The sequence below is a fragment of the Neovison vison genome, chromosome 13 (assembly GCF_020171115.1).
Source record: "Neovison vison isolate M4711 chromosome 13, ASM_NN_V1, whole genome shotgun sequence".
NCBI classification, from domain to species: Eukaryota; Metazoa; Chordata; class Mammalia; order Carnivora; family Mustelidae; genus Neogale; species Neogale vison.
Genome location: NC_058103.1, coordinates 111,957,720 through 111,985,671, shown reverse-complemented (window position 1 = coordinate 111,985,671; position 27,952 = coordinate 111,957,720). Strand labels below are relative to the sequence as shown.

At 38.5% G+C, this 27,952-nt stretch overlaps 1 protein-coding gene across 2 annotated transcripts in view; it reads left to right on the top strand.

Annotated features, from left to right (window-relative positions):
- Positions 1-27,952, top strand: part of UNC13C (unc-13 homolog C) — a 599,404-nt gene that overhangs the window by 18,733 nt on the left and 552,719 nt on the right. For both annotated transcript variants that reach the window (XM_044230120.1, XM_044230119.1), the window contains exon 4: positions 2,950-6,198. In XM_044230120.1, coding sequence (XP_044086055.1) covers positions 3,207-6,198 — 2,992 coding nt within the window. In that variant the 5' untranslated portion in view covers positions 2,950-3,206. The remainder of the gene's footprint in view (positions 1-2,949; positions 6,199-27,952) is intronic.

Here is a 27,952-nt window from a genome sequence, read left to right as displayed (position 1 = left end):
GCGTTACTAGCAGGCATTACTAGCAGGATGAGGTAACATATTCCTATCAGTTTGGACCCAGGATGGATCATATGGAAGCTGGAATGACTCCTGGGTATATGTCCTGAGGAATTAGACAACTATAATAATAATTATCTATAATCATGAGGTTAATAATTCACAAAAATGACTAGATTGGATGGAGTTTAATTTGGGGCAACCAGATGAAGATATCTAGTAAGTGGCTGAAGTGGAAGTCAATTCTTTTTTCTTTAAAATTAGTTTAAATAAATATACACCTGTGAAACCATCACCACAGTCCATGCCACAAACATATCCATCATCTCCAAAAGTTTCCACCCACCCTTTTTTAAATTACTATTTTGTGATATGAACGCTTAACATAAGATCGACCCTCTTGGCAAACATTTTATGTATATAATACAACATTATTAACTCCTGGCACTATGCTATACAGCTGATCTCTAGGCTTTATTTCTCTTATATAACCGGAACTTTGTACCCTGAGGCCAATTATTCAGTAAACATTTACTGAGAGCTTATCATGCATGCTGAGACAAGTTATAGTTTTTATCCTTAAAGAGGACATCATGAGTGGAGAAAGAAAGAAGACTGTAACACAGCAAAGTTCTAATTGCCTACGCACCGGGTTATGGGAGAGTGTGGCAAAGAAAGGACAGCTCAATGTGGGTGGCTGGTGAAGTGTTCACAGGACAAATGATTCTGGAGTTTAAATACAATTTTTATAGACAGGATGGGCGAGATACAAATGATATTCTAGGTAGGGAACAGAAAACTTACTGAGGTGTGAAGGAGCATAGAGCCCGTAGCGAATAACAAGTCACTTTGTGTGGCTGGAATGTAGAGCAAGTGAGTTTGTAGGTGCAACGGTGGACACAGGCCCTTGGTTTCTTTCTTTCTTCTTCTTCTTTTTTTTTTTTTTTTTTTTTTTTTGAGGCAGGACTTCAATTCAGTTTGAACTTTTCTGCTCAAAATTTTGCCAACAATTACTGCCTAGAACAATAGTTGTGAGCAAATAATGCAGGTCAGGAAATGCATAGCAATTTCATGAAACATCAGAGGCATTGGCAAAATTGTTGCTCTAATTCAAACAAGAAGTACTTTTAAAAAAAGATTTTATTTATTATTTATTTGACAGAGATCACAAGTAGGCATAGAGGCAGGCAGAGAGGAAGGGAAGCAGGCTCCATGCTGAGCTGAGAGCCTGATGTGGGGCTCTATCCCAGGACCCGAGATCATGACCTGAGCCAAAGGCAGAGGCTTTAAACCACTGAGCCACCCAGGTGCCCCAAACAAGAAGTATTTGTTTTAAGGTTTGATAGACTCAGAATCTTGGGTTGAGTGATTAGTAGACTAGTTTATTGTGTGAAAGTTGGTTTTAAAATAATCTCCTTTCCTTCCTCTCACTTAAATTTCCAGTCTTCTCTCCACAAGGAAAGGTTGTACAATAAGTATTTTTAAAATTTAATTCAAGAGTCAATTTCTTGACATTTTTATTAGCAGAAAACAGGTCCTGGCTTGTAATTATGAATGAATATCAAATTGTTTTAGACAAGAGGAATTAGACTCTTTAACTGTTCAAGAAACCCCAAAGACAAGGACTTCTTTAGAATCTGTCTCTTTCTCTCCTCCATCTTTATGCTTCCCTTTCTCATGTACGTTGCTCTGTTTCTTGTGAAACTTGGCTCCTGGCCAGAACATGTTTTCCCCCTGAGTCCCTGAAGAATGCAAGTGAAGTAAACATGGCAGATTTTCAAGCAGAGGGAGCTTATAGTCAGCCAGCTCCTAAAATCATATGTATTCTTTAAAGAATTACATCAATTATTTACCTACCCAAATATGTAGTTCAATGTTAGCAAAGGCTTTTGGCTGTTACCATTACTCTATGGTATCTTTCAACTGTAAAATAGTTAAGTTTAGTCCCACCAAATTTTATTTGAATACTACCACATACAAGGCATGGTACTGGTGAACCAGGAAATTGAATGTAAACTTTGTTCTCTTCCTTCTCCCTTTGCTTCTTCTTCTATTTCATGTAATTCAGGAAACTAACCATCATAAAGATTAGTTGCTCGTGTGGTCACATGCATTATAAAATACTGAATCATTGGATGAATTATATATATGACCAGTTTTTGGTTATCCATGGGCACATCTAATTTGTGGCACAATTTCCTTTTGTAATTTGGTACTCGATCTCCTGTCATAATTCTAGGCTAGGGTTGGGTTCCCCGGCATCTGCCATAAGGCTGTGCCAGTTGATTGGGATGGCTCAACTCTTCTAAGTCAAAATTTGGATATATTATCTATGTTTTCAAATGTATTTCCTCTTGGTATTTATTTCATCATATGAAATATTGCTCACTTGGGTTACTTTATTATTTAAGAAATTCCCAGTCATTGAATACCTAGAAAAAGAAAATGTTATTTGAATAAGAAAAGGTCTTACATACATAAATAATATTAATTTGATGAATTTTGAATGTCTAGGATAGGGAGAACATTAAATTTTGAATGCTTTTGCTTTATGTTTGTATAAGTTAATGTACTTTTAAGAAAGGAAATAAAGTGGAAATGATAATGTCATGTAGTCAATATAGCTTTTAAAATTTGCTTATTTTCTTACATAGCCTTTCCTAAATAACCATTGTTACCTTTTATTACTATGTCTGCTCATTTATTCAGTTCAGTTGTGTCCACCCATAAGTGATTTAGGAAGAAAAATATGACTTAAACATAGTTATTGGTAAGGATTTGCTTTACAATTATTTTAAAGTAAATGCGTACTGAAATTCAGATATTCCCCTGCTTCCTCACCCCGGCAACTTTTCACACACTGTGTATCTTGAATACTTCTGGAAAAATGTTAGAAATGGGCTAAATCTAGAATTGAATTCTGATATTCATTTTAACCTTCCTTTCTTTTAGACACTCTATGAAGTTATGTGGAAATGAGAGAGAGTCATGAAACCCTTTTGCCCGGAGAGAATGTCCTTCATAAATGGAGCTTTGCTTCTGGTTTTCACGGGACTGTGACACGGCGGTGGAGCCATGGCTGCCCTGCCTGCTATTTTCAATAATTCACAGAACATCTGAACAGAGATGCTTGCCTTGAATTTACAGATTTCCATCCCGGTACCTTGTTTACTTCTTTGGGGCAGAAAAGCTTGCACTAATTGCTCTCCATGGTGGCTAATCTTTTCAAGACCCTGATTTTACCTTACATACATAAGCTTTGCAAAGGAATGTTTACAAAGAAATTGGGAAATACAACCAAAAAAAAAGAGAATCATCCGCAGAAAAAGGATCAAGACTTTCCCACTCCTGGCCAGACCAAAACCCCCAAATTTTCTAATACCTTAAAAAGCACTGTAAAGAAGATTGCAAAGTGTTCATCTACTCGCAACTTATCCACCGAAGAGGAGGGGGTTAATAAAGAGTTTTCCCTCTCGCCAACATTCAGTTACCGAGTAGCGATTGCCAATGGCCTCCGAAAGAACATTAATGTAACCAATGGTGATAATGAGGATCAGCTTCAAGAGTTCTCTTCAATTGAGAGTTCCTATTCGGAATCACTCAATGAACTAAGGAGTAGTACAGAAAACCAGGTGCAACCAACACTCACAATGCCAGTTAGACGCAATAGAAAGAGTTCAAGCAGCCTGGCCCCCTCTGAGGGCAGCTCCGATGGAGAACGCACTCTGCATAGCTTGAAACTAGGAGCGTTACGCAAACTGAGAAAATGGAAGAAGAGTCAGGAGTGTGTCTCATCAGATTCAGAGTTGAGCACAGTGAAGAAAACCTGGGGAATAAGAAGTAAATCTTTGGACAGAACGGCACGAAACCCAAAGACAAATCCCCTGGAACCAGGTTTCAGTTCCTCTGGGTGCATTAGCCAGACACACGATGTCATGGAAATGATCTTTAAGGAACTTCAGGGTATAAGTCAGATCGAAACAGAACTTTCTGAGCTACGAGGGCATGTCAATGCTCTCAAGCATTCCATCGATGAGATCTCCAGCAGTGTGGAGGTTGTACAAAGTGAAATCGAACAGCTACGTACAGGGTTTGTCCAGTCTCGGAGGGAAACCAGAGACATCCATGATTATATTAAACATTTAGGTCATATGGGTAGCAAGGCAAGCCTGAGATTTCTAAATGTGCCTGAAGAAAGATACGAATACGTTGGAAGTGTGGTATATCAAATTCTAATAGATAAAATGGGTTTCTCAGATGCACCAAATGCTATTAAAATTGAATTTGCTCAAAGGATAGGGCACCAGAGGGACTGCCCAAATGCAAAGCCTCGACCCATACTTGTGTACTTCGAAACCCCTCAGCAAAGGGATTCCGTCTTAAAAAAATCCTACAAACTCAAAGGGACAGGAATTGGAATCTCAACAGATATTCTTACTCATGATATAAGAGAAAGAAAAGAGAGAGGGATACCGTCCTCCCAGACATATGAGAGCATGGATATAAAGCTGTCTACTCCAGAGCCCAAAAGCAAGAAGAACAATTGGCAGTCACCTGATGACAGCGATGGAGAGCTGGAACCTGACCTCAATAGAAACAGTTACGCTGTGCTTTCCAAGGCAGAGTTTCCAACAAAAGGAAGTACTTCCAAGTCAAGTTCAAAATCACACAACGCTAGAGCCAAGAATAAAACTGCGAGTAGCAGCAGAATTTCAAATAAATCTGATTATGATAAAATTTCCTCACAATTGCCAGAATCAGATAATTTGGAAAAACAAACTGCAACCCGTTATGCAGATGCTACACCCCTCTGGCACTCACAGAGCGATTTTTTCACTGCTAAACTTAGTCGTTCTGAATCAGATTTTTCCAAACTGTGTCAGTCTTACTCGGAGGATTTTTCAGAAAACCAGTTTTTTACTAGAGCTAATGGAAGCTCCCTCCTGTCATCGTCAGACCGGGAACTTTGGCAGAGGAAACAGGAGGGCACACCTACCTTGTATGACAGTCTGCAGGATCAGCGTTTGAATGGGGCCATGGAAGGTGTCCAAGGGCAGAGTGAAATCGGGAACACAGAAACTGTGGATAGTGGAATGAGTAATGGCATGGTGTGTGCATCTGGAGATCAAAGTCATTACAGTGATTCTCAGTTCTCTTTGCAGGAGGATCTTTCTCCTTGGAAGGAATGGAATCAAGCAGAGCATGGAGCTGACTTAGGTTTGGATTCATCCACCCAGGAAGCTCTTGACTATGACACAAACAGTCTATCTGATCAACAGCTAGACGTTTATAATAAAGACCTAGAAGACTTGGGAAAGTGCCACAGTGATGTTCAGGATGACTCTGAGAGCTATGATTTCACCCAAGATGACAACTCATCTCCGTGCCCTGGGTTGGATAATGAACCACGAGGCCAGTGGGTTGGCCAGTATGATTCTTATCAGGAAGCTAATTCTAATGAGCTGTACCAAAATCAAAACCAATTGCCCATGATGTATGGAAGTCAAAGTGAATTGCAAAGTGATGACTCAGAGGATGCCCCACCCAAATCGTGGCACAGTAGATTAAGCATTGACCTTTCTGATAAGGCTTTCAGCTTTCCAAAATTTGGATCTACATTACAGAGGGCTAAATCAGCCTTGGAGGTGGTATGGAACAAAAGCACCCAGAGTCTCAGTGGGTATGAAGACAGTGGCTCTTCCTTAATGGGGAGATTTCGGACATTATCCCAATCAACTGCAAATGAATCAAGTACCACCCTTGACTCTGACGTCTACACAGAGCCTTTTTACTACAAAGCAGAGGATGAGGAGGACTATAGTGAACCAGTGGCTGATAACGAGACAGATTATGTTGAAGTGATGGAACAAGTCCTTGCTAAGCTAGAAAATAGGACTAGTATGACTGAAACAGATGAGCAAATGCAGGTATATGATCACCCTTCATATGAAACACCCTATGAAACTCCACAAGATGAGGGTTATGATGGGCAGGGAGATGATGTGGTTAGTGAAGAGGGATTGGAACCCTTAAATGAAACATCAGCTGAAATGGAAATAAAAGAAGATGAAAACCAAAACATCCCTGAACAGCCAGTGGAAATCACAAAGCCAAAGAGAATCCGCCCCTCTTTCAAAGAAGCAGCTTTAAAAGCTTATAAGAAGCAAATGGCAGAACTGGAAGAGAAGATCCTGGCTGGAGGTACTCATGTTTATGTGCTACATTTTGAGCTAGTTGTATTTTAACATTGGGTGGTTGGTGCTTCTTTAGAGTATGTTTTGTGTTTACTCTTTGGAAAAGAATGTATTTGCAAGAAATTTGCATGTTTATTTTGAAAAGGGTATTATTTTCTCTGCTCCCCCAACAGGCTGGGATTGATGATTTAAAAGTGTTTCCAAGTAGTTCATACTAAAATGAGCCCTACTGTCTGTGGATCAAGATTTCTCTGTTAGCATTGGTACAAACCCCATTTCATATTAACTAACTTCGTGGCATCAGTCATGAAAAAGAGTGTGAGTAAAATCAAAGAGCAGCCTGGGATTATTCTTTGGTTCTATAGGTTTATAGGGATGAGGAGAATGATGTAGTTAATCTTAAAGAATTAGGGAAATAAGAACTTTTCTTTTTTTTTACTTTTTATTTTCATTTAAATTTCACCCACACTTACCCAATCCCTTATCATTTATTTTATTTGCATGCTTATATAATGCAATATAATTTATATAAATATATGCAATATAAATTATATATTGGACCTCCAGGATAATCACTCCCTTTCCCATCAAATCTATAGTTTGGGGCCTGCCAGTAGGAAGAGCTGGGTTTGCACAGCCAACCCTGACCAGCCCCATGGAGGACCGCTGCCTCCCTCTGTTTATTGATGCAGTTGAGGGAGCACAATAGAGGTAAAACCCTAGGCCATGCCTGAATGGTCAGGAGTCACTCTTTGAGTAGGAGTCAATATTGAGTAGAGTCAAGTTCCCCTCTAAGGAGTGGACTGGAAATCTCTCCACACGTACGGAAATGAAAAGAGTACCTACCTTATTTAACAATTTTACTTGATTTTCTGGGGGAACAATTTTGGATCACACATACGTGAAAATTAGCCACTTAGAAATAAGAACTTTTTTTTTTTTTTTACTTTTTACTTTCATTTAAACTTCACCCACGCTTACCCAATCCCTTACTATTTATTTTATTTGCATGCTTATCACTTTATATCTCTGGGATAGTTTGATTATCTCAGTTGTAATGAACTATATGTTTTAAAATTTTCATTATTTATGGTATTATAATCTTTAACTGAAATATTTACATAATATTTCCAAAGATATATATTTATGTGATTAACTGGTACTTGCCATTATGAGGTAATATAACAATTTCTGCTGCTAGTAGCTGATTATAGCATCCTTGTCTTGAACAAAATTGTGATCAGACACTCTTCCAAACTGGTCATTTTCTCATTGATATGGGTGGATTCTTGAATAATCAGAAAATTTTATTGTTAAACTGTTTTAGGCCCTAAGGTAATTAAAATAACAATTAAGATTATCTGCTCTAAACAAATATGTTTATATAAAACAACACACCCTATTAATATAAGTACAACATAAGTCAAAGGGATCTTGGGTACATTGGCTGTGACTTTGCTGTTGTTTTCAGGAGGGAATTCTCAACTATATTTAAAAGCACTGTGAAAGTAGGGAATAGTCAAAATTTTGTGCAAATAACAATTCATATTGGAATAATAACTCTCTTATTTAAGAGTGATATTTAATAGTTAGATATCCTTATGACTGAAACTCAGTTTGTAGTTTCTTGGGATAAAGGCCAGCAGTTTGCCATTGAATTTTATTTGCTGTGGGTTCAGAGAAGTCTACTCAAGAGCGTATTAAGACTAACCAGTGTATGTGCATGTGTGTCGTGTTGTGATATAATCGATGTTTTAATGCCAAGTGGTTAAAATATTTGAAATACTAGGCAGTATTATAAAAATTACAAAACTATATGTTTCAGAAAAAAAAGGATCTTCATTAATTTTGAAAAACTCCAAATTAGCAAGCATCTACAAAATAGATTGCTATGGGATTGCCCCTTCAAGTAGTTAACAACCTTAATCATCCAGGTGCACTTAATCTTAGAGAACAAAAATTCACTTAGTTAGCTATACATCACCAATTTAAGAATCTTCAAATAGGTAAGACAACGTTGAACCATAGAGCTGACTCACTACTGAGTGAGTAGTGAGGCTACTCACTGGCTACTGAGGACCTAGACCCCCCTCCACCATCTTGGAGCTTGGCTTGTTATCCTTGCGCCAGCTTTGAATGGAATCTGTTGGGGATCATCTGTCCTAGAGGAAATCAGACACACATCCTTAAGATGCTCTTTGGTCGCTTGAAAGGCACCAGATTGACTACCCAGGAGGCTGCAATAGCCTAGATTTTAAAGGCCATCTTTTCTCCCTTTGGCAGGAGTCAGGCAGTTGTCTCCCTCCTGTGCCACCAATATGCCTCAGGAGAAAAGGCAGCCAAAGAAGGACATTTTTCAGGCCCCTTCACTGCTCCAAGCATCCCAATGAGGTGCCAATCGTCATGATGGATTTTGTGCCCAAGGCCATCTGCTTACTGGGCTTTGGGAAGATGCCAACAGATTTTTCTCTCCATGACTACCTAGTCATCATTGGGTAGCAGTGCTGTCTTTTTTCCATTACTAATCTGGCAAGATTAGACTGTAGAGCTCTTGCTGTAAAACTCCATGGGATGCTGTTCCCCTGATAGAGCTTTATGGAATTATAAGCTCATAATTGTGAATTATTTCAACTTTTGTCTATAGGGTCCTGGTAAAGAGGAATTCTAAAGACCCCAGTATTTATACATATGGATATTTGGTCATATTGTTTTTGAGGGCCTTCACCTTGAATAGCATGCCAATGGGAAAGAGATTTTGGACTATTTGTAGCCAGAAACTCCATGAGGTCATCTTCTTCCCCTGTTGCTGAACCCTGCTGAGTAGTGCGTTTTGTGTAGCTGGCCTAAACCCTATACCATGATAGTGACTCAGATCTCCACTTCCAGCCCTGTATCACCCATCAAGTGGAATTAACTATTGTCTCTTCTGAATTCCCAGATACTTGCCTACTTGTACTGGCTTCTGCCTTACATAATGACAGTTTGTGCCCATTTCTCATTTGCTCTTCTAAAGTAATCTAGAGATGAGAGGTTTGTCTTCTTCTTCTTCTTCTTCTTCTTTTTTTCATTTGCACTGTGCCTAAATGAGGGTTTTATACAGAGTTGGCACTGAGTTAATATGTATTGGATTAAAGCCTGAATCAATTGGAACAGAATACTAAATTAAAAAAATGCAACAAGCTTCAAAGTCACATCAAAATCTAAAGTTTTGCCTTAATTGCTAAGACTATGACTTTATTTTTTGAGAATTCAGAAGTATGATTAGAAATGGAAGATTATCCTTATTAAATAGTAAATTTTTAAATTTGAGTATACTTGACATACAATCTTATATTAGTTTCAGTGTACAACGTAATGATTTGACAACTTCTACATTATGCTGTGCTCACCACAAGTGTCACTACCATCTGTCACCATGCAGTGCTCTTACAGTACCATTGACTTTGTTCCCTATGCTATGCCTTTTATTTCCATGAGGTATTCATTCCTTAACTGGAAGCTGATATCTCCCCCTCTCCCTATCACTGATTTTGTCTATTCCTCCATCCCTCTCCTGTCTGGTGAACATCCGTTTGTTCTCTGTGTTTGTAGGTCTGGTTCTGCTTTTTGTTTGTTTATTTATTTATTTATTTTTTTGTTAGAGTCTCCTGATGAGTGGAATCCTATGTATTTGTCTTTCTCAGTCTGACTTATTTCACTTAGTATAGTACTCTCTAGTTCTGTCCTCATTGTCACAAATGGCGAGATCTCATCCTTTTTTTAGATAGCTGCATAATATTTGTGTGTGCATGCACCAACATACACCCCACATCTTCCTTGCCCATTAATCAATCGATGGACCCTTAGATTGCTGGCTTTATTGACTATTATAAATAATGCTACAATAAACAGAAGGGGTGCATTTATCTTTTTGAACTAGTAAGAGCTAGTTCAAACTAGAACTAATGAGTATTATTGAATACTACTATGTATCAGATATTTTCCAGTCAGTTTCTCTGTTTTTATTTTTACTTCTTACAATACCACAATGAATTCGATTCCATGGTTATTCCATTTTACAAGTGAGGAAACTGAGGTGCTGAAAACGTACATGACTTACCCGCTGTCTTGCAGATAGTAAGGGGTGGATCTAGAGTTAAAGAGATGGTTATTTTAGTTACTTAAAGAGCCATATCCTTACTTCAGAGATGGTTTATTCACTTTTTAAGGTGGGAAAACATGCTGGGAAAGGGACAGCACTAGCTGCAGGTTTGTTGCAACTAAAGGATTTTCTTTAAAAAACAGTAATAATATGAAAGGCACTGGGGTTTTGATATAAAATAGTTCATTCACAGTTTTTCTGCCTCAAGTCCCTGGTACATCTTGTAAATCTTGTAGAGACTTGTAGAGCCCAATAAATACAGTACAGTAGCAGCTCAAAGGATGATGTATTTGACATCTGGGTATACTTGACCTGGAATTAGAGTCTAACGTGAGTTTGAAGTAAATTTTCTTTAGCAGAACAAAAATCTTGTTTTGTTTTGAAATGCCATTCCCAGGCTGTCTGTAGATTCTGAAAGAGACTGTGACACCTGTAATTAACATAATTGATGATATTTTTACCATGGTGTGCCTTTTGTTTTCTAGTAGTTGTAGAAATATTATAGAAATATGTAGAAATAAGTAGTTGTGGAAATATTTTGGCTCCAACAAAGATATGAAATTGGATGTAGAATGTTTCCCTGAAATTCAGACTTCATTATATTAGACCAGTGGTTCCTAATCTAGCTGATTGTTGGAATAATCTGGAGAGCTTTTGTAGTACTTGTTGTTCCCAAGAGTTGTTGTAAAATTATTAATTATATATATTAGGATTATATATAATATTAATTATACATATTAGGATTAATTAATATATATGTATATGTATATGTATATGTATATGTATGCATATTAGGATCCTGTCACTAAATGTTTTGATTTTGTGGTTCTGTATTGGGGCCCATGGATCTTTATCCAAAACTGTATGTCTTATTGATGAATTATATGTGTCTTTGTAAATAACACACACATACACACAAATAAAATCTAGAAAATCCCAAAGTAAAAGTAAAATTAAAAATTTCTATTCTTCAGAGAAAGATAATTTATTTCTGGCACTGTATAAGCACACATACACTTCTTTTCTTTTTGAATTTACCATACATAGTATTACATTTCATATATTCATGTTGTTCTGCACCTTGCTTTTTTCACATAATATGTATTTGAAAGATCTTATTATATGATTACTGCTGTATTATTTTTAGTGACACAGAGATTTCCACTATAGTTATTCCATAATTTATTGACTCATTGCCCTACCATGAGCAGTGAGGTTTCTTACAAACTCAAAAACAATGCAGACTTATTAGCTGCCTTTGTGCCAATGAAATAATAGGTATAAATTCCTAGATGTGAAAATTACTCAGTTAATGGATGTCCTCCAGCTTTGGAGAGTTAGGATCTTAGGAAGTCTACATCAATTAATAGCACCTATCATAACTGTAAATTTATATTTATGTACATAATTATTTGGTTATTGTAGATCTCTGCTACTAGACTAGCTGGTAGTGTCAATGAGTGAATTTTTCTGTTACTATTCTGATGCTAGAGCTTAGGTCAGTGGCATAGAGTAAGTACTCAATAATTTTTTTTAAAGATTTTATTCATTTATTTGACAGAGAGAGGTCACAAGTAGACAGAGAGGCAGGCAGAGAGAGAGAGAGAGAGAGAGGAGGAGGAAGCAGGCTCCCTGCCCAGTAGAGAGCCCGATGCGGGACTTGATCCCAGGATCCTGAGATCATGACCTGAGCCGAAGGCAGAGGCTTAACCCACTGAGCCACCCAGATGCCCCTCAATAAGTTTTTGTTGACTAGATAAATACATGCTAGGCTACTTGTTATGTTGCTGGACTACCTCGTTCCACATATGGTGGAGAACTCATAAAATTAAAATACATTTTGGTTGTTTTTCTTTAAATCAAAAGGACATTTCAAAACTATACATATTTCCACATAATACAATAAGCAAGACATGATTGAGAATGAGAGCATGACTTTTCCTTCTTTGGCTCAATCACATTTGTGAGAAGGCTAACTCTTCTCTCTATGATGGTGTAACCTGTACGTCTACAAAACCTTAGTTGAATTTACTTAAATTCCAGGCTTAATGTTTAAAATGAATAAATATTTCAACTTAGTTTTGGGGTTTTACTGGCCCAATTCTATCAACAGGTGCCTCTCAAACTTTAGGGTCCAGGTCAGGAGGGATGGGGTCTGCCTTTTTTCATATGTGCTGTGGGTGTTTCTGATGCCGGTGATCATCAGAACACATTTAAAGAGTGCTTGCTACTCAATACTGTGGAGCAAGTATTTCACCTGCCTACATAGAGTTGTTTTTAGCTCTTCTTTTCAAATTAGAAGAGATAGAATCATTGTAAAGAAACACAGGAATAATTTTCACCTTTAAAAACAAGTACAGAATGACTTCCTAGTTCTCCAGAATAGAAGGTTATTACGTTTATGAAAAGATTTTGATAATAACTGTACATTAAATCATAGAAAGTAATAGATGTATTCCTTGAAAGGTGGGTGTAAACTGAAAATTTTAAAAATTATCTATTTCAAAAATTCTAGGAGATTTTGCTGTAGAAACCATTCAATGCTTATTTTGTCTACAAATAAATTCCCACCATCCTACATATCCCACATTTTATCTGTTTTTGCAAGTTTGAGGTTTGATTCATTATTATTGTTAGCAGTAGTAGTAGTAGTAATAATAGTAGTAGTACATGTTTACTCAAAGTACATGTAATGATACTGGTTATAGTAGAAGACAAGCCATTTGTCAGTGTTCCATTAAAGTGAAATGCATAGCAATAAACTTTCTGTTTTTAATTCTTTAGAATTACCTTATAATATAAAGTGATTGTTTCAGGTTTTGAAATAAACTGTGATCTAGAAAGGAGACCTGTGAAGAATGAAGTGGCCGAGGGCCCCTACAGGCAGTAGACACAGCTGACATCTCTACTTCTTGTTCGACATAAAACCCCAGTGTACAGGGAGTAATTCTTCTCTGTCCTTCTAGGGTACAAGATTGGAACTCAAAGAACATTTGAGAAGAGAGACAGATAATAATGGTGGTGTATATAAGGAGATTAGTTCCAAGTGGAGCCAAAAGTTTTCTTCTGTTTCTTTTCCTGGCTTACTTGCTTTCTCTCTCTCTCTCTCTCTCTCTTTCTTTCTTTCTTTCTCCCCTTCTCTTCACTTCCCTTCTCTTCATTTCTTTCTTTCTTTCTTTTCTCTTTGGTTTTATTTTTATTTTTTTTAAAGTGAAACTAAAGGTTTCAAAGTATATTCTGGTGTGAGACAGAGCAAAGAGAAAGAGTAGAAAACCAATATGCATTTAATGTATTAACAGATTCAGTTCTAGAAATTTTAAGGACATACTTAATTCTCACTATAATCTTGGGAAGATATCGCAGATATACACACACACACACACACACACACACACACACACACATAATCTCCACACTTTAAATATGAGATGACTGAGACTGAGGCTCAGAGAAGCAAAAGCAGGTCCAGGTCATACAGCTGTTGATGGAATCTGATATACATCTGACAGAATCCAAAGTTTGATGCTATTTCTGTGACATCTCATTGCAAGATGTGGGTAAGTCTTATCATGAAAGGGTTTGGCCCATGTGCTTCAAGGTCAGCCAGTATTATGTTAATTGCTGTAGTAGTGATCTCTGTCAACACAAAATGAGTAATAATGATTTGGGCTAAGAGGTAGTATTACATTTTTAGGCAGTTTAGAAACTTGGACGGGGGACATTTGTCACATTAAAAGCCTTTATTAGGAGTGAAGAGGTGCTAATAACAGTAGTTTTTGAGGCTTGAAACCATTCTATAGAAGACAGGCAAGAAATTCACAAGGATACAAAAATGCCATCTATTAACAGTAACAATAAAAATGTAGAGTTCAAAGACTTTATCTATTTATAATTATTAATGGCTCTCAAACTATGTACCTGGAACACTTATCTTTGTAGAGAAGTTAAAAACAGAACCCATTTTTCAAGAAAATATGAACTGATAATGAAATGTGGTGATTTCCAGATAGTATTAGGAGACTGCAGTGCAAATTTCCACATTCCAGAGTTTCAAGAATATTATGTCAAAATCTCACATAAATAGGTTTCTCTGTGTTTCTGCTAATGTCATTATCCATATTCTCCCTGCAAGTTCAAAAAGAGAGATATATTCCATAGAAATTGTGACTCATTTGTGAACTTTCTGTGTGGAATGAGATAAACTCTGAACCTGATGTAAGATATAATAAAGGATAGTTTAATCAGATGTTACTGATTAGATTAAAATGGGAGATGCTAGGACCTGGACTAGTAGATGTACCCATTGGGGTGATTCAGGATCTGAAGTTCAGGAGCGAGAGAGGGGAGGATGTCTGAAGTGGCAAGAAAATCTGCCACCTGGAGATAATATTTTGGATAATGGGTGACTATTAAACCATCTGCTAGTCTACCTCAGGATTTCAGTTGAGGAGGTGGAGAACTGCTGGGAGCAGAGAGGATTGAGAACTGAGGTGAGCAGGAAGCTGCTTTTTGCTGATAGGACCTCGGTTACTTGGTGAGGGACTAGGGAGTAGGGAAGGCTCTAAACATCCCAAATGTTCCCCAGAGGGAGTGGGAATGGTATACTAGACAAGTTACCAGGAAGTGACCTAGTTACCTGTGCTAGGGTCCAAGATCGGGATTGAGTCCCTAAAACAGGTTAAAAAAAAAAAAAAAACAGCCTGATTGTTCTGCTGGCGTCCAAAGCCATTTGCAGGCAGAAGGACTTGAGGCTGAGTCCCAGGCTGCTGGGATACCCTGACCCAAATAGGACTACTTCTCATGGTTAAGCTATTAGCTTGGATTACCTTCGTAGACTACAAGACCAGCTAGAACTAAGTACATTAATGGACTTTTTTTTCTTTTTAAGATTTTATTTATTTATTTAACAGACAGAGATCACAAGTAGGCAGAGAGAGAGAGGAAGAGAAAGGCTTCCCGCTGAGCAGAGAGCCCGATGTGGGTCTCAATCCCAGGACCCTGAGATCATGACCTGAGCTGAAGGCAGAGGCTTTAACCCACTGAGCACCCAAGTGCTCCTGGACTTTTTTTTTTCTTTTATTATGTCTTATTTCAACTTCTAGTATGCTGCTACTTCTCCTTTTAAAGGAAAGCATGTTATAGAATCTTGTCAACTACTTCATTATCAAACTTGGTTCATGCTGGCTCTTAGCTAATCCCCCAATAAAAGAAGTCTTCAGAGGATAAAGTGCCTACCATTCAGCAGGTTCAAACTGTGCTATGACTCTGTGGGCAATCCCAAAGGGTCCTAAAAATATATTGAGCAACATGATTTTATTTAGAATAAATGTATCGCTCCCTACTCCTTTTAACAATCCTCACTGTCCTAACTTATCCCTCTCTTTTTCCCCAGTTCAAGAATAGTCACTACTTTAAAAAGGAGAGTGCTTATTTTGAAGTATGAAATTTGATGTCTGTGTGGGCATATTTTTAAAATGTAGTATTGATATATTTTCTTACCTACCCTATGAGGTAGGTAGCTTGATAATAGATAATATTTATTGAGTCCTTTGTTGTGTGCCAGACACAATTTTAAATATTTTACACTGTAGTCATATAATCATCAAAATAACCCTATTACCTGGGTGCTGTTATCTCCATTTTGTAAATGAGAAGAAGAAACAGGGTGACTTAATTAAGGGGAAGAAAAAAAAATTAAGTGGCAGAACCAGGATGTAGAATTAGGTGTTTTTCTTCCAGATTCTATGTGCTTACCTACTGCCAGCCTAGTTTAGGATTTTGGAAATTAAATGTTGATATTCAACCATATATGATGGAGACCTGAGGTGCCAAAATGTTGATTTACCTGACAGCACTGAACTGTCAGCAGACCTATAATTACAAACTATTCTCTGAAATCATAGGCTAGCATTCAAGCTATCAGATCATTCTCCTATTTCACATAATATTATTATAGGCAACATGATTATCCAGGTGTCATTTCTGTGTAACTTGTGATAAAATAAATTTTTGACTGCATGTAACAGTGGCGACAATAAATGGCAGATTGAACATGATCTTTTTTCTCAGAGATGTAGGTTAAGCTTCCTCTTTTTTTAATGCCTTTTTTGAAGCTTAGTGATGTCTTGTGGGAAGCCCATGGTTTTAGTCATCTCTTTCTATTCTTTAGAGATACATACACTCTCATGGACAGCCACACACATAGAAAATATGAATTCACCGAATGCTTAACATGGTATTTACTTTCTGAGGGAAACCAATAGGATATTCCCGAGTTGGTCAACATTCCTTTTGCATTTTCTAGACACATAAAGCAACTTTAATATTTTAAAAAGTTAACTATTGCATATATTTAATCTTTATAAGACATCAATGAGATAGACTATGGCCAACCTCCTCAAGTCTCTTACCTCAAGTAATTAGCAGTAATTATATAGATGGTAAAATCAGCAAGTGATGGGGACAGGTATCAACCCAGGACTTCTGTATCCTACTTTGATACTCTGTGCAACAACACTATCTTAGCTACTTGCACACATTTGTACTTCTTTCTCCTGGACATAGAGCATCTAGTCTGTAAAAACTTCTGGGGGCTATGTCGAGGCATTTCTCCACTGGTTCCTAAAGTTAGTTGTTCTCAGATTTTAGAATACATAAAAATCACCAGGAAGTGCTTGGTTAAAAATATAAGTTTCTGAGTTTCTTGGTCTAATCTCCATTTGGTCCCAATGCAGGATGACCCATGAATCACATAAAGAAATGCTTAATGGCAAATAGTTAATAGATCCTAAATGCTCTTCTGCTTTCACTCTTTCTTGAGTGATTTCATTTGCTCCTATGGCTTGAGTTCCCATCTGTGTGTTGATTTTTTTTTTAAGATTTTATTTATTTATTTGATACAAAGAGAGACATCACAAGTAGGCAGAGAGGCAGACAGAGAGAGAGGGGGGCAATCAGGCTCCCTGCTGAGCAGAAAGCCCAATGTGGGACTTGATCCTAGGACCCTGAGATCGTGACCTGAGCCAAAGGCAGAGGCTTAACCCACTGAGCCACCCAGGCACCCCTGTGCTGATGGTTCTAAATCAGTGTCTGTGGGCCAACTCTCCCAGCCTATATACATTTATATGCATTTATTCTTTCTATCATTAATTCACCCACTAGTGAACTCATTCGTTAGCAAATATTGAATTTCCTGGCTGGGCACTGGGATAAAGTGGTGACAAATTTTATCTGGTCTTTGTTAAGTGGGTGAGATGAATTTAAATTAAAAAATTACACAAATATATCATTTTCTTAAGAGAACATATTGTAGTTTGGAAGTTAAAGAAGACTTCCTATTGTCAATGATATTTGAGCTGAGATTCGAAGACTAAAAGTGATGAACTAAGCTAAGAGGAAGGAAAAAGAGCATTCCAGGCAGGGGAAATGGCATGACCCAGGGTCCTAAGGCCAAAAATGGCTTGACATATTTGAGGAACCTAAAGAAAGCCGGGTGTGACTGACGTACCTCAAGCAAGGCAGACAGTGGTGTGACACAAATCTAGTACAGTGATCAGAGGCCAGATTTTTCTGAGTCTTGTGCATCACTTAGGGATTTTTTTTTCTCTTTAGTAACCATGGAAATTCATAAAAAGGATTACTATAATGAGTTGTAGGACTTCCGTTAAAGAGTATATCTCTCAAGCCTCATGCCTAGCACTGAACTCTTTTCTTCCTCTGTCTCCTAATCCTGCTTCTCCTGGATTTTGTCTCATGATATCATGGTCCTCCTGTTTGCTCGTGGCTCCTTCCTTGTCACACTATAGTCAGCATTTGCTCCTTTTCTGGGCACCCATAATCTGAAGTCCTTTCTTATTGGTGTTCGTGGGTGTGTGAGCCCTTGGTCAGTAAAGAGTACCCTGTATCTTAATGGAGAAGCTGAAGGGAGCTGGAACTTCCTTCTCCCCATGCCTTGGCTTGAGCACATGACTCAGAACTGGCTGATGGGAAGCTCCTGCCAAGTACTTTGAATGTGAATCCATCATTTCACAAGCCCTGATATTTTGGTCACATAATTATTTCTCAAATACAGTTCTTTTGGCCCCCTTATCTCCACCCTCGTCTAGCAACTGCCATCTCTTCTGTGGACTATATTAGAGCTTCCTAACTAGTCTTCCCATCACTTTGTCCTGTTACCCCAGCCCCTTCTTCTAAAATATCCTCTCTCTGCATCCAGAGACACATACAAATCTACAAAACTACAAAGAGAAATCATCGTAGTTGCTTTTAGGACAAAGTCCAAACAATCAGTGAACCCACTGTGTTGAAGATGCCTTTTGGCTTACTGTCCCCCTAACACGAGGACATAAGCTTAAAGGAAGCAGGGGCTGTGCCATGTACCCTGGCATGTCCTAGGGCACCCACTGTGACCAGCAGTGAGACAGTGGAACATTGCGGTTAGGACCGTGGGCTCTAGAGTCAGCCTGCAACTGTGCAGTCTCAAGCATGTTGTTTCCTCTCTCCGTGACTCACTTTCCTCACTGAGAACATAAAGTGATCATAAGAATATCTCCGTGTGATAATAAAACAAAAATAAGACAGACTTTCAGCTGAACCAGTAGGTTATCAGTAGGGAGCCAAGCTACCTAAGAAGCATAAAGACTTCTTCCTCTGATCTTAAATAATTTCTGAGAAACAGAGCCAGAAGCCAAATGCTACAATTACCTTCTTACGTACTTTTTAACTGAGCTAAAGTACCATCCAGAATGCATTTTGGGAAGTGATCAATTATGTGATTATTTTTGTGGTTGGAACCCTTGAAAGACTCTGGGCACAAGCCGCTCCACGCAGTATTAATAGTTAGTTATTGATGTTTTCATGAAATACAAAAATATGCAACTGCCTGAACTCCCTGGCTCCTTAACTGCTTTGCCTCGGGGCAGCTTCAACACACAGAAGCGAGTTAAGTCCATCAACATTTATTGAGTGCTTAGAAGTGTGATGAGCTCAAGATTAGGGCACCAGGAAGAGAGAAAACACAAGATGCAAAGACATAGATTCTTTCCTTGATGAGGTTACAGTCTCATTCCAGTCAATTCAAAATTATTTCTTAAGCTAGCTGTTGTGAGAAACGTGATGGCTTATGACCAAATATTATGATCCCATAGTTTATTTAGAAAGTACTGATTAGCAGGCACCTGAATGTAGACTGTGCCAGGCATCATAGAAGAGTAGACACAGAAAAAGTAATGTATAACGAAATGACTAAGGACAATTACTTCTTAGTTAGTAATTATTATTTAATTCATCGCTATTTGTTATCACTACTGAGCTTAGAAGATTTAAAAGGAGTCTTAACATTCAAAATTATAACTGACATTTATTCAACCCAAAGTGTATATTAGAGGTAAGCACTTTGGGTGTACTTCTTCAGTTGAAGTCTCCACCCACACATACTTCAGAGGCACAGAAGATGTCTCTGGAACTCTGATTCTCCCTCCCGATCCTTCCCTTGATTTTAGCCGTGGCTGTGGTGGATCACCCTGTGGAAGCTTAGCCTCCTCTTCCACTGGTAACCTCCCACCTCAGCAGTGAATTCATTCTTTCCGATTTCTGCCTCAAGGTCTCTCTGATGTTCAGGGATTCCCTCAGCAACCCTCCACAAAGGTGTTCAGTGGTTCTTAGGTAAAGGTCTCAGACTTCCACTCTGTAGGAGACCATGCCTCTGGAGGTCCTGACTGAGTCAAGTCCCTCTTGCCTGTAGTGGCAGCCTCAGGAATGCACCCTCCTCCTCTGGGTCATTCTCCCTGTTCCTCATTCCGGCTTCCAGAGCACCTTCCAAAGAAACTTCCTATCCTCATGTCTTTGCCTCAGCCTCTGCTGGGGGAGCCCAAAGCAAGACCTGACGTCAAGACACTTTATGTCTTCGTTTTATCAATGGGAGGAGCTTTGGCCCCTTGAGCTGAATGTCCCTTACCTAGGTGACTCACCTTAAGCAGAACCAGGGTTTGAATACCTGCTCTTCATTACTACCCAACCTCTTGTGAACAATATAAAGGTCTTTGTGGAAAAGGCCTAACTAATCACAATAAGAATGCCTAGGTTTGAGGGGCCTTAAAACTGGTCCGGTGGGGGGTGGCACCTTGGTCGTTCAGTGGGTTAAGCTTCTGTCTTCAGCTTGGGTTGTGATCTCGGGGTCCTGGGACTCGAGGTCCTCTGTCTACTTGTGATCTCTGTCAAATAGATAAATAAAAGCTTAAAAAAACCCAACCCAAACCAAACCAAAACAAAACAAAACAACCAAAACTGGTCTCAGGATAGTGAGATGAATTGGGTTAGAAATTTTCATTAGTGACAATAGTACGTGAGCAAAAACACTTCTGAGTCTTTGAAAAACACCAGGGCAAAACCCTGTGGAAATCAGCAGCGCTTCCATCATCTGCTTTTCCCCCTGGGTCCCCGCCTTCCTGCCCCAATCTCCTGGGCTGGCAGTGCTGTGTCTTCTGATGATTAAGTGTCCTGTGGCCACCTACTCTCTGCTTCATCCTCTCCTGCCCTTCTCAACGTTCCTTTGTACAGGGACTCTGATATTTATTGTTACTGATTTTCAGTTAATAAGCTACCTCTCCTGGGAGTGGTTGCATTTTTAAGCCTTTTCTGTTACCCAGTGGCAGGTTTTTCTGCTGACAAAGGCATTTTAGGCAGTGGCAAACAGTTTTTGGATAGCAGAGCTTGTCCAGATATCCTGAAATCACACCGTTTTAGCAACCGAACACACATAAGGCTGGGCTTGAATGAAATCATCCTTGAACAATTCAAAGGTTCTATCTACATTTGAGGTGGAAGGACTGATCAAAGAGAAAGAAACAGCATTCTTTCTGGCCACTTCTTCGGGAGGGACACAGGTGTGTGCATTTACCTGTGTGAATGTGCATGAGTGTGTCATGTCCTAACTGTATAGGTTTCTGGGCAAATGGTGTTTATTGATGACTTTTATAGGCAATAAGGGTCAAATACAGTAAAGTTCTGTTCTGGCTGCGTGAAATTAACCATGTTCACAGGCAAATGTTCTCTGCCTTCCCTGGTCACATCTTTTTTTTTATTTTAAACAAAACTAAGTGTATATTATTCATGAACTTTGTCCTAAATTTGCCTGTTACAACACTATTACATGGGTGCTTGATCCTTGTGACCTGCTGTTTGGGTAACTCATTTTCTGCCCATTACCTAAGCAATACTTAATGAAGTATTAATTAGAAGGATTTCCTTTTCTTATGGAAAAGACTCTCTATGTCTTAAAGCCTGAGGAAAAGTTACATCAAATTTATGGTCCAGGGTCAGATGATTGCTTTGTCCTGAGTAGTATTATTGAGTTATGAATGTATTTATTTCTGTAATTTGATTCTCTTGGTGGCTTTGATTTCTCTAGCATTGTTCAAGTGAGTATAAATGATTTAAGAAAGAAAAATAGTTTGTGGGGAAGGGAGTCATTTCTATGTCAGGGTAAATCAAATCACATTGATAAGAGAACAGTTTGATTACAAGACTGAATAAACATGAGGAATGCTTGGACAAGCCTGGAAGAGGACTCTTCGGAGAAACTCTGTCCATCCTGTTGTCCTTCCCCATTGCATTGGGGGACAATGACTCAGGTGTGAAGTGTAAATAACTTTTAGAAAAACTATTTGTCATATTCCCTGTGGCACAAGGTATCTGAGGTTTTGGCAACTCAGACTCACTCTTAAAGTTCAGCAGCAGAAGATAAATGAAGACATGTGGATTTGATGTGACATTTCTTAGACTCATGGGGTTCTAGGCTATCAGGAAACCTTTAAATCATTTAGGCCTATTGTGTCATTTAGCAGTTAAGAGGAATGTGGGTCTAGAGGCCAAGTGAGTTTGTTTTTTTGTTTGTTTGTCTTTTGGTCTCAGATCATGCAGGTATTGTGCTCAAGAACTGGGTCTCCTTATATGGTCGGTTATAAAACTACACACTGAATTGCAATAGAAGGATGCCACTAGTCAAACAGCTGTCCCTCATCGATAGCATAGATGCTATGAATGACTGACAGCCTCAGAGCCCACTACTTAATTTCTAGAAATACAAATGCAAAAATGCTCAATGCACTTCTGTTTGCCAATATTAGAATGAAAATCTGAAGATACAAAAAATAAAAGTCGAAGGAAATGTTAAAACACTTTTGAATAAGGTTAGAGAAACATTGTTACTTTTGACGTATCTTCATTCCTAATTTTCTCTATTAGGTGAGAGAATTATTCTTGTGATCACTGTTCTAACTTCATGTCATTGTCACTGAATTTTGGGGCTGGAATGGCTAGACTGGGTCTTCCAGATTTTGAGTACAGTTGTTCCCAAGCCCAGATGTGTGCTAACATGACCTGGGCATATTTTACATACAAAACTTCCAGGATCTCACTCCTGAGGATTCTGATTTATGGGTCTAGAGAAGGACCTGGGCATTTGTATTGCCACTAGGATTTCCTAAATTTCTGAAGACCAGCCAGCTTAGAAAACTAATCCAGTCCCCTTGTTTCACAGATGAGAAAGCTTAAAACCCAGATATTACATGCCTGGGTCTTTTGGGTGGGGGCGGCGGGGGGAGGGTGGTGGCAAATCGGCACATTGAATGATGGGAAGGGAGCCAGCATCTCTAGGAAGTTGATCCAGACTTCAACTTCATGAAAGCTCTCAAACTGTGCTGCTTCAACACATGTAACTGATATGTCCTCATACTATTTCTTTTTGTGGGCTAGAAAAGCATCTAACAGGAATGAGCTCTCTAGTAAAATCCCCCATTTTATACAGTGCAGTGTTATCATGGGGCCATTGAATTAGTTCCGCTCCTTGGGGAGAGTGAGAGGGAGCAGGGAGGGAGAGAGGGAGGGGGAGAGAGAAATTTAAATAGTGCCAGTAATGCTTTTTGCCAATTCGTTCAAAGAGCTTTTGCCCCTGAGTGGATGTCTCTGGCTTGCTCTCTGCCCCAGGAGGCTGACTTGTGTCTACTGCATCTCGTCTCTTTTGCCAACAAACTTCTGGTCAGGTTTGCAGGAGGTCAGATGGAGGAAGGGAAAGGAGGTCAGTCCATCTCTTTTCACTTTCTTCTTTGGAGCCTTAGCTCTGGCTCCCAGTGTCTCTCTGGTTCATGGCTGTGTCAGCCACCACACCAGCTCCCCCCAACCCCCAGCACTGAGCACACTGTTTCCTCCCCTTTGTCCTTAATTAAGCCCCAGGCACAGTAACCATTTCCCACAATATCTAGACTCTAGGACCTTACCCTCCCCTTTATGTTCCCACAACCCAGCTCATTCTGTAACTGGTCCTTTTCTTCTTTATTTGAACCACTGGCATTAATTTTGTTTCCTGCAGGCACTTAGATTAATACAAGAGGGAAACAGAATTATTTAGTCATTCTAAAGTTCCTGTATACTGCCAGTATCTCCTTGAACCAAAAATGATTTATCTTTAAGAAAACAATGATGTGAAATTCTCCTTTGCACAATTACTTGATTTGCATTGCACATTACATTTTATCATTTTGAATACATATTTTAAAAAGATTTTATTTATTTGGCAGAAAGAGAGAAAGAAAGTGATCACGAGTTGGGGGCAGGAGAGACAAAGGGAGAGGGAGAAGCAGACACCCCGCTGAGCAGAGAGGCTGACATGGGGCTTGATCCGAGGACCCTGGGATCAGGACCTAAGTGAAAGGCAGATGCTTTACTGACTGAGCCACACAGGTGCCTCTTGAATATACAAATTTGTTGACACAAAAGTATATATAATATACTCTGTGAACTGTTTAAGATATTTTCAAAGGTGATTTGACAACAGAGGCTTTCCTCCTTAGACACTGACTTCAGAACCTACTTCCATGAGTGAGTGCAATTTCACTGTACATATCAGAACAAAATTTAAATCTGGGAGGGAGATCATAGAGCAAGAGAACAAAGTAGAAAAAAATTCAACGGATCTAACTCCACAACCCACACTTCACTGTGTTCCAGAAGTCTGTAACAAACCCTTCAAAGTACCCCGCAGAAGAGTATAAATTGGTACAACCACTTTCAAGGACAATTTGGCAATATCTACCAATGTTTTAAATACATGTATCCTTTCTTTCATTGTTTTTTCCTTTTATGAATGATGCTTCAGATATACACATGTAAGACTTTGTCTTCACTTTGTCCTGTGTAACATAGTATACAGCCTAAACATCCACCATCATATGTAACTTAGTGTTAACTTAAACATTCAGCGTCATATGAAACACAGTATATAGGTTAAAGATGCATCCAAGGAGACTTGTTTAAAATGTATAATGTATTCAGACAATGGATTGCTCTTCTCACCTTGTAAAGAATGAGAAATATCTAGATGCTTGAGATATATTAAGGTGAAAAACTCCAAGTGGCAGACAGCATGTTATGTCATCATTTGTGAAATATATCCCTACTTTTTTCTTTTTTTTTAAATCATAAACATATATTATTTGTATAATAAAATAAACCATATGCCATGGTGATGACAGTGAGAACATAGAGACACTTACTGCTAATTAACTGACTTCATAGGAACTTATTACTTCCAATTAAGAGATACCTCTATGTGGAGCCCCCTTCAAATCCTACCCCCTTAATCCAAACACTTTACATCTATAACCCATTGCTGAGTATGTGCCCCTTGTCACTAGGGAGGGGACTCAAGCTCTGACTTCATTTACAGAGAAATTCCTGTGTGTTCTGTCACTTGGGAATGTGGAAGCTCATTTTTGCAGGTAATGGGAAAGTTTTCATCATCCAAAATGTCAGCAACACAAAGAGCTTCGTAGAGTGTTATGCCAGGAAGTGGGCAGAGTTCAGGAAAACAGGACAAGACTCCAAAAGCCAGAGCAACTCACAGAGAGGTTTCACACAGAGGAAAGGTATTCAAGAGAGCAGGGTTTACATTTTTAGATGAAGTCATTGGCTGCCAGAAAGAGACTGAAAAGATAAATAGATGGTCATAAATTCCTCTATCTTAAAAGGCAGTTTGGGTAGTAATACTTCAGCGATTTTGTAGGCTGGCCATCTGGGACTTGAGGTTGTGAAGAGTTATTGCCATGCCAAGTTGAGAGGCTTGTCTCCAGACCACAACCCCTTTCCTTTCCAGGGACACTTGCCTCTACTTACCTTATTCAGTCTCTTATTCATTCCCGAAGAAACTTTAAACCCTAATGATTTGTCTCTAAAAGCTAAGTGAGTCGTGTTAGAACATTTACAGGGGAAGTCACAGAAATGTCTTGTATAAATTGGACCGCTATCCTACATCCAAAGACAGTCTAAATTAATTTCTAATGTGAGAAGTCAGGTTAGTGGTTACTCTATCAAATAGATAATCTGCTACTATATTTCAAATGTATATAGATGATAGCATAATTAATAAATTATAAACTCATTTCAATGTATACTTGAATTAAAAGTTGTTATTGCTACAATCAATTGATGTTTTAATAGCAAAGTAACTGGTGACGTTTTCTGATTGTTTACCCATTGACAAGCATTGTCATTATCTTTTTGGATGTGTGTGTGTGTGTATGTGGACAACTTTTGAGCAAGAAAATTCTATTTACATGTATTGTTTTAAAACTAATATTCAATTTATTAGTTAAAATTTAAAAAAAAAATTTTCTTGTGCATTTGTGTTCAACCCAAATATCTTATTCTATTTATAGATGCAGTAAAATTTTAAAAATCACTTGTTAAAATGAAGGAGGTTTTGAATTAATGTTATCTTCCATTTACATATAAGATTATATAATTGTAAATGTTTAAAATTTCATTTATACATTTAAAATATTTAGCTTTCTCTTTGAGCATTTTAATTGACCGATAAACAGAACCTTCTCAAGTAATTAAGTAGTTCTTTAAAAGAATTAAGTTAAACTAATAAATAAGGTGAATATTAAGTTCTTTTATACATCCCAACAATATTTAGAAACTTAACTAATTCTTGGAGCCTCCGGATGGCTCAGTTGGCTAAGTATCTGATTCTTGGTTTCTGCTGAGGTCCTGATCTAGGGGTCCTGGGATGGAGTGCCTGTTCTGGCTCTGAGCTCAGCAGGGAGTTTGCTTGTCCCTCTTCCTATGCTCCTCCCCTGGGTCACACTCTCTTACTCTCTGTGTCTCTGTCTGAAGTAAATAAATAAATATCTTAAAAAAAAAAAAAAGGGAACTTAACTAAATTCGCTTTGGATAGCTAAGACCACAATTCCAAAATCAATTATGTTTAAATTTAGAATCCTGAGGCTTATATGTTAGCTTAATAAATGGCTTTAAATATTTCTAGTAGTTTACTAAACACAGACAGACTGTTTCCATTTTTACAAAAGCAATTTCCTAAACTTAACACATTTTTTTCTAATTATGGATTTATCATCTCCATGCTAAATTCTAAACATTCCTGTTTAAGGCCAGTTGAGATTGCAAATCAGTGGGCAATCTGGGGTCTGGATGCAGTATTTGATTCTCCCTGTGTCCCTTACCTACACACTGACCTGCTTGTTATAGTTGCTATAACAACAGAGACACTGTGTCCTTTAGAGGACATTGTCATTCCTGGGTTCAGACTCTTGTTATATAATATTTCTATCTACCCCTGTTGAGCGCCTTCATAATTTTCTTCATGGCTTGCTTCGGATTCACACTTGCTTGACTCTCTTAATGCATTTTAATGTTTTCCATCTAGCCCAAAACACTTTTTCTTTGTATGCCATCGACTATTTCACACACATGTGTAATATGTTTGAAATCTCATTTAACTTTATTGCTCTTTTGTATTGTTGAAATTCTGTATTCTCTCCAATATTGTTCCTGACTGGCAAAGCCATAATGAGCTAGAATGGCATGGCATTGGATACTGTATGTCCCTCCACAGATATTACACTGAAGTCAAGCTAATGACAGTAAGAAAAAAATAATCACCACCTAGGATCCTAAAGAGCACATTACCTTCCAGGATTCCTATAGTTAAAATGTTTCAGAGCTAAGTTCTTGGACTCTTTTTTTCTTTCTTCTTCCTACCCCCCCTTCCTCCTCCTCCTCCCCCTCCTCCTCTTCCCCCTCCTCCTCCTTCTTCTCCTCCTCCTCCTCTTCTTCTTTTTCTTCTTCACTTACACTTGCTTTTTAAGCATCCAATTCAGTCACTGATTTTAAATGCCACATATATGCTGCTGACAACCTCTTTTATATCTTATGTAACTACAGACCTCTTTCCCAAACTCTAGACTATTATGATCCTTCTGTTACTTGACTACTAGAATCTAACTAGAATTTAGTCTAGAATCTAACTGCTTCTCACATCGTCATTGCTAGCCATCCTTCTCCCTGTGTTCCTGTGTGCTACCGTGTGCCTCCCTCATCTCTGCCCTGGGTTACTGCAGTGGCCTCCAAGCTGACCTCATTTATTCTGCCTTTGACCCTTACTAGTGGCCAGGATGAGGCTCTTAATCTTAGAGAACATTGTTCCATCTTCTGCTAAAAACTTTGCATGGTCCCCTGTTTTTACTCTGGGTCAGAGCCAGTACCCCTACAGGGGCCCTGTGTCATCTTTCTCCAAACTCTTTCCCTGCTGCTGAGCACCTCC